Below are 6,020 nucleotides of genomic sequence, written 5' to 3' on the forward strand. Positions count from 1 at the left end.
AGAGGTGCCGGAAATCAAAGTGTAATTGGAAATTAAGTCGATTAAATTTCTTGTTTCATTTTAGTAAAAAAGGACACCACCTAGGTATCTCTTTCCTTATAATCTTAACTTTAATGATACCTTTCAAAACGTGCTTTAAAAATTTTGTGTTTATTTGATTTTAGCTCAGTTTTTTATTGTTCCGCGCGGCTAGTCGCGTGGGGTATCAAAATATTATCTGCCGAATGTCAACATCTGTCAAATATCTAGATTATGAATGTTGTCTTTGGTTTTCAGCTGTTTGTTTTCGACAGTTCAAAGTCCCTAGTCCTCATTTATTTTGATTTTATTACTTACCTAATAAATTGGCATTGATTATACAACTTTAAAAACCACAATAGTTTGGTGAATGTTATAGTTAAATATTCGAACCTTAAGAACTAATTTCAAAATGTTTAACATTTCAAAAACTGTTCAAATCCTTAGTAAGTTTTAGTAAACATACAACTTATGTTTAGTAAATTAAATGTTTCCTTAACAAATTGCTAAATTATATTTCAGCTTCTACATCATTAAGACAAACGAGATGTATAGCTTCTCTGTCAGCATTGCCTGATACATATCAAATGCTCTATAAGACGTGTCGTGATTTCGCTGAGGGAGAGCTGAAGCCTAACGCTGCTAAGTATGATCGTGAACACTTGTACCCGGGGGATGCTATTAAAAAGATGGGTGAATTGGGGTTGATGGCCATAGCGGCTCCGGAAGAAGTCGGAGGCGCTGGATTGGACTATCTTGCTTACGCCATAGCGCTAGAAGAGATATCCCGAGGCTGTGCCTCGGCCGGAGTGATCATGTCAGTGAACAATTCATTATATCTAGGTCCTGTATTACACTGGGGCACAGATAAACAAAAGAAAGAATTTGTTACACCTTTTTGCACAGGTTTGTTTTGTTACATACGATTTCATACCTGTTTACCAAAGAAGGCATGACTTGCATGTCATACCAATTCTTTTGTTATGTATATTTGTATATTTTGAGATTGTGAAAAATGTACTTGTTTATTTTCAGGTGAATCAGTTGGATGTTTTGCTCTCTCAGAGCCTGGGAATGGTTCTGATGCTGGTGCAGCATCTACCACAGCTAAGGATGGTGGAGACAAATGGATCTTGAATGGCACAAAGTGTTGGATCACTAATGGCTATGAGAGCAAGGCCTCAGTTGTCTTTGCTACTACTGACAAGAGTCTTAAACACAAAGGAATCTCAGCTTTTATTGTACCAAAGCCCATTAAGGGCTTGGAATTAGGGAAAAAAGAGGATAAGTTAGGTATTAGGGGCTCCTCCACTTGCTCTCTTATGTTTGAAGACTGTGATATTCCTAAAGAAAATATTTTGGGAGAACCAGGATTTGGATTTAAAATAGCCATGATGACCTTAGATGCTGGAAGGATTGGTATTGCTTCACAAGCCTTAGGTATTGCACAGGTAATATTTCACATATATTAGAAACTTCCTCAAATGAAGTCATTCTTGCTGTACAAATATCAAACACCAAACTGAGATCATTCCTCTACATAGCAGCATATATTTCTTGCCTTGCCTCTGAAGAAAGTAAATAAGAACTTTTCTTTTGTAATTTTGTTCTGAGTTACCTCATTTTTATTATCTTCAGGCATCATTAGACGTAGCTGCTGAATATGCATCAAAGCGTTTAGCTTTTGGAAAGCCAATCATGAAGCTACAATCTATTCAAAACAAACTGGCTGATATGGCACTGCAACTGGAGTCAGCAAGACTGCTCACATGGAGAGCAGCCTGGTTGAAGGACAACAAGAAACCATACACCAAGGAGGCAGCTATGGGCAAGTTGGCAGCATCTGAGGCAGCTACATTTTTATCTCATCAGTGCATACAGGTCAGTAGCATTTACCTAGATGTTTTTTATTCCTTTTTTACATTATAAATTGTGTAATGCAACAAAGCAGGTGGTATATTTTTTGTCTCAGCTTACTGTGGGTAGACGGGTTATTGTGTGGATTGCTTATTTTGATTTATGGATTTTTCTTGTTTATAGATTCTTGGAGGTATGGGTTATGTGTCAGATATGCCTGCGGAGCGCCACTACCGTGATGCCAGAATTACGGAAATTTATGAAGGCACCTCTGAAATTCAGAGGCTTGTAATAGCTGGACAGCTGATTAAGGAGTATGGTCTTAATTGATTGTCTGGAATGTATGTAACCTCAAATGAAGACAGATAGAATAGGATGTTTGAAATTTATTGATGTCGCCACAAAGTCGCCACGTAATTTATTAAGTTTACCAATACCAATAGTGATAATAGGGTGCTATAAGACTTTGTCAAATCAACCATTTTGGTCCTCATTAAGAAGCGCAAATAAGAATCAGCACATTGTTTTAAGTAAAGATGTGATGCAGCTTTTTACAGCATTCGTAATAATTATAGTCTCTCTATTGCAATAGAAATAATATTTAATATGCAGCTATATACAACAAACAGGGTACATGGACAGTAAAATACTCAACTTTTAGTAAAAGTTACACACAAGCAGTACTTTCATATTAAAACTAGACTAAGTATATATTTTATGTACATACTACACTTTACTTTTATCACTCAGATTAGATGCAACATAATATCTGATAAGAAAGGTTAAATGACAACAAAGTAACACCACACTAATATTATATTGTACAATAAACTAATAATAATAACACAGCTCTTTGAAACTAACTAAATTGTGAGTGTACATTTCTACAGTATTAAACAGGATAAAAGGATTATGCTAATGATTGCTATATTAAAAGTTATGAATAAAATGCTCAATATCTTATAATGAGATAAATAATGATGCATTTATAAATAATATATGATTGGTGGAATCAGTTTGTCCTGTCTGCTGTGTCACTGCCTCTACAAATGAAATAATGAATAATGATAAACTGTAAATCAATCATTTACAACTCTCTGTTTGATACATGGAACTTGTGCATTAATATAATAGATGGAAACATTTCTTGCCGTTACCTATACTCAATTTTAAACACAGCCATATAAATATAACTAAGGGCTTTGTGTGCGACTTTTATTAATAATTTTAAGTGTAATGATATTTCAGAGCCAATTAGTATAAGACTGTTGTATTCAACTGTTTGTAATAAATTATACAATCACTTTAAGGTTTAGCCATTTTTAAGGATACAAAAATCTTTATACACCCTATATATTTTTATCCTACATGGTGTTTTAGTATTATTGTATTTTAATAATGAATAAAAGTCTTATTTTCAGTAATGCAAAAGTTTATTTATTGATTCCCTTATAAGTACATGTAAAAAAGAAAATATTGTCAGGTAGTGTTAAAACTGAAACCCCAGGACAATGTTTAAGTCAATCAATACATTATTTTAGTACAATTACAATAAAAGTATAAGTAGCACATGAAAAGAAATACAAATTTAAAATGCACCATATTATGGTTTAAGAAATATCCTGGAATGATTTCTATTTAAAAAATATTTAAAGGCTAATTATTTACTTCATATATTTGTAGTTGAAAAGATAGTTTATATTAAATGCTAACTTTGGTTAATACTGTTTACTGTCCAGGGCCAGAGAGAGACTTGTCCATAAATTTCCTCTTGGCAAAGCACAACCACCACTTGCTGGGCTTGCCATCTTCTGTGGTGAACACCTGAAATTCAATGGCTATTTAGATAAAATCCATTGCAAAGAGCTGTGATAGATTTGTGTTAACAAAATAAAATCATATTTGATTTTTTAATGCAATCAAGAGTGTAATGGTAGAAGAATCATTGAAAAAGGTCTTACAAAAATGTGTCACATTTTATAAACATATCATTATTGTTATTTCCTGCCACAGGAAATAACAAGCAGGTGAGTTTTAACTATATATCACAGAGATCAAAATATGTTACCTTCTCACAGACTCTGTTTCCAGTCTCATGTCTCAATTGTTGCAAATATTGTCTCATCAAATCTGTAAAGATACAAATGCATACACTATAGCTATTTTATCACTGGTAATTTAGTTTATCAAGTGTTAAGAGTTACTAAAACTCATCAAACACATTAATAATAAAATATTGTATACCTGCTTCCTGGGTGCTGCCAGGTTTAGCATACACTGAGTTGAGAGGGAAGCCATATTCTCCAGGGATGTCAAACTTAGATATGGCCAGCATATACATCTCCTGTTGCCCCTGATTCTTACTTGAACATTTCTGGAGACGCTTCAAGCACTCAGAAATGTACAGAGTGAGATAGATGAGGACTCTGTCAGCATCAGACTGAAATATACATATTATTACGTATGTTAGATAAAATAATTTTATAACAGGAAACACAAGTTTAGAAAACAGATGCTTACCTTTATTTCATAAAATCTGAAGAACACATTGGCTTTAAAGTAATTGAGAGCTTCATCAACGATATCCAATTCAATTTTAGGGCCAATAGGCGCTGGGCCTCTAAACGTAGTGCGTATCGGCAGGAGAGCCAAGTTACCAACGGACTGGGTGTAGTCTGTCAATGTCGAGTGATAAGCCTGTTGAGGAAAATTCGACAATGTTAGTAGTTTATTTTCTATTTCACTGTGGACATTTATTGCAGGATAAAGGAGTTAAATAGAGTCTTACAGGCATTTTTGCAGCACTTATTTACTCTTATACGCTTATAAATATTGTTTAGTTTCACCGGTTGTTTTAACTAAATAATACTCCGAATATCGTTGGAATCAACTGATGATCAAACCTAAAAGGAAATTTTTATTAATAAAACTTTAATTTCGTTTTTCTGCTTTATATAAATTAGAAATTGTTAAAAAGTAGAGGAAATGAATCACCAGTAAACTCTATCGCAATATTGACATATTTGACATTTCAATTTTGACATCTTTGCAGTTTATTTTTTTAGAGGTAGAGTAGTCGCGATTATAAACAAAAATTTTGTTCCTGACGAGATTAGTCGATTAAAAAATGCCGATGGGTAGGCATTTAATAAGGTCAGATATTACCTATCATGGACGGTACCTATAAAGTGATCGACTAGCTAAGTTTTTCTTCATCTTGCTACTTACATAGTTTCTAAGTAAGTAGCGAGATGAAGAAAAACTTAAACAGCTCCGGAGTCAATAGACAAAGATATTCTGTTTATTCACGACTTGACACCGTTGACAGCCATCAAATAACGTTTGACAAATGACAACCCTTTTTTGGCACGTGTTTGTGTTATGTTGTTTACTGTAAGCAGGTTAATTTTCGGTTTTTAGAGAAAATATGGCTACAGAAACAAATGATAAAGTGCTGGCTATAGTAGCAAATATAGTTAAAAATCAAGAGGATAATTCGGTGAATTCTATCAGTGATGACACAGAAGATAACCAACAAGATAAGAAAAAAAATGAACCAATTCGAGGCGTACCTAAATCTGGTAGATTTTGGAAGTCTAAGAAAGAAAGGCAAGTTATAAATCCCACCACCGTACAGCCTACCGTTAACTTAAGCTGTTCCTAAAAGCTCGTGTTTTATTCTCAGGCTTATCAGTCTTTAACCTTCCGAGTACATAAATACCAGACCAAATAGACTTATACTAACAACCAACTTACTAATTTCAGGTTTGCTACAGTCAACAAAACAAAAGGATTAAAAGCAAGCTTTGAGAAGAAGACTGCCTTGCGCATAGAATTGAAGAAAACTAAAGAATTATCCAGACAAATGTTAGAAGAACTTAAACAAAAAGAAATGGAAAGAAAAGAAAGAAGACGGCAAAATATTAAACGCACTGAAGAAAATAAACAAAAATCTGAGGTGGTTCAGGTCATTACAAACACAGCCAAGATAAAGAGAATGAGAAAGAAGCAGTTGAGGTTTATTGAAAAAAGGGACACCAACAAACAAGTTACTGCTAATAAATAACTTAATTTTATCAAAATGTGTTGTTTTTCTTCTTTGTACTGCGAGCATAAAAGTATGTTTATTGATGCAACATTGCAAC

At 33.7% G+C, this 6,020-nt stretch overlaps 3 protein-coding genes across 4 annotated transcripts; 2 read left to right on the forward strand and 1 right to left on the reverse strand.

Moving 5' to 3' along the window:
• The first annotated feature begins 273 nt into the window (after positions 1-273).
• Arc42 (Activator-recruited cofactor subunit 42) lies at positions 274-3,299 on the forward strand. Its single transcript, XM_076127542.1, has 5 exons — positions 274-464; positions 541-924; positions 1,054-1,469; positions 1,657-1,899; positions 2,059-3,299. The coding sequence occupies exons 1-5, from the start codon at positions 431-433 to the stop codon at positions 2,203-2,205; spliced, it is 1,224 nt and encodes a 407-aa protein (XP_075983657.1). The 5' UTR covers positions 274-430; the 3' UTR covers positions 2,206-3,299.
• On the reverse strand, positions 3,287-4,912 carry Arpc3A (Actin-related protein 2/3 complex, subunit 3A). 2 transcript variants are annotated; one of them, XM_076127544.1, is made up of 6 exons: positions 4,870-4,912; positions 4,664-4,778; positions 4,396-4,572; positions 4,120-4,315; positions 3,944-4,005; positions 3,287-3,699 (listed from the first exon to the last, which is right to left on the reverse strand). In XM_076127544.1, exons 2-6 carry the CDS (start codon positions 4,667-4,669, stop codon positions 3,604-3,606), a joined length of 537 nt encoding a protein of 178 aa, XP_075983659.1. In that variant the 5' UTR covers positions 4,670-4,778; positions 4,870-4,912; the 3' UTR covers positions 3,287-3,603. The 2 variants fall into 2 exon arrangements, with proteins under 2 accessions (XP_075983659.1, XP_075983658.1); XM_076127543.1 differs by lacking the exon at positions 4,870-4,912 and having other exon boundaries at positions 4,664-4,863.
• Positions 4,913-5,206: 294 nt separating this feature from the next.
• On the forward strand, positions 5,207-5,957 carry LOC142981510 (coiled-coil domain-containing protein 86). The gene is made up of 2 exons (XM_076127483.1): positions 5,207-5,484; positions 5,641-5,957. The coding sequence occupies exons 1-2, from the start codon at positions 5,303-5,305 to the stop codon at positions 5,939-5,941; spliced, it is 483 nt and encodes a 160-aa protein (XP_075983598.1). The 5' UTR covers positions 5,207-5,302; the 3' UTR covers positions 5,942-5,957.
• The last annotated feature ends 63 nt before the right edge of the window (positions 5,958-6,020 follow it).

This window comes from Anticarsia gemmatalis, chromosome 20 (genome assembly GCF_050436995.1).
Source record: "Anticarsia gemmatalis isolate Benzon Research Colony breed Stoneville strain chromosome 20, ilAntGemm2 primary, whole genome shotgun sequence".
In the NCBI taxonomy this organism is placed as follows: Eukaryota; Metazoa; Arthropoda; class Insecta; order Lepidoptera; family Erebidae; genus Anticarsia; species Anticarsia gemmatalis.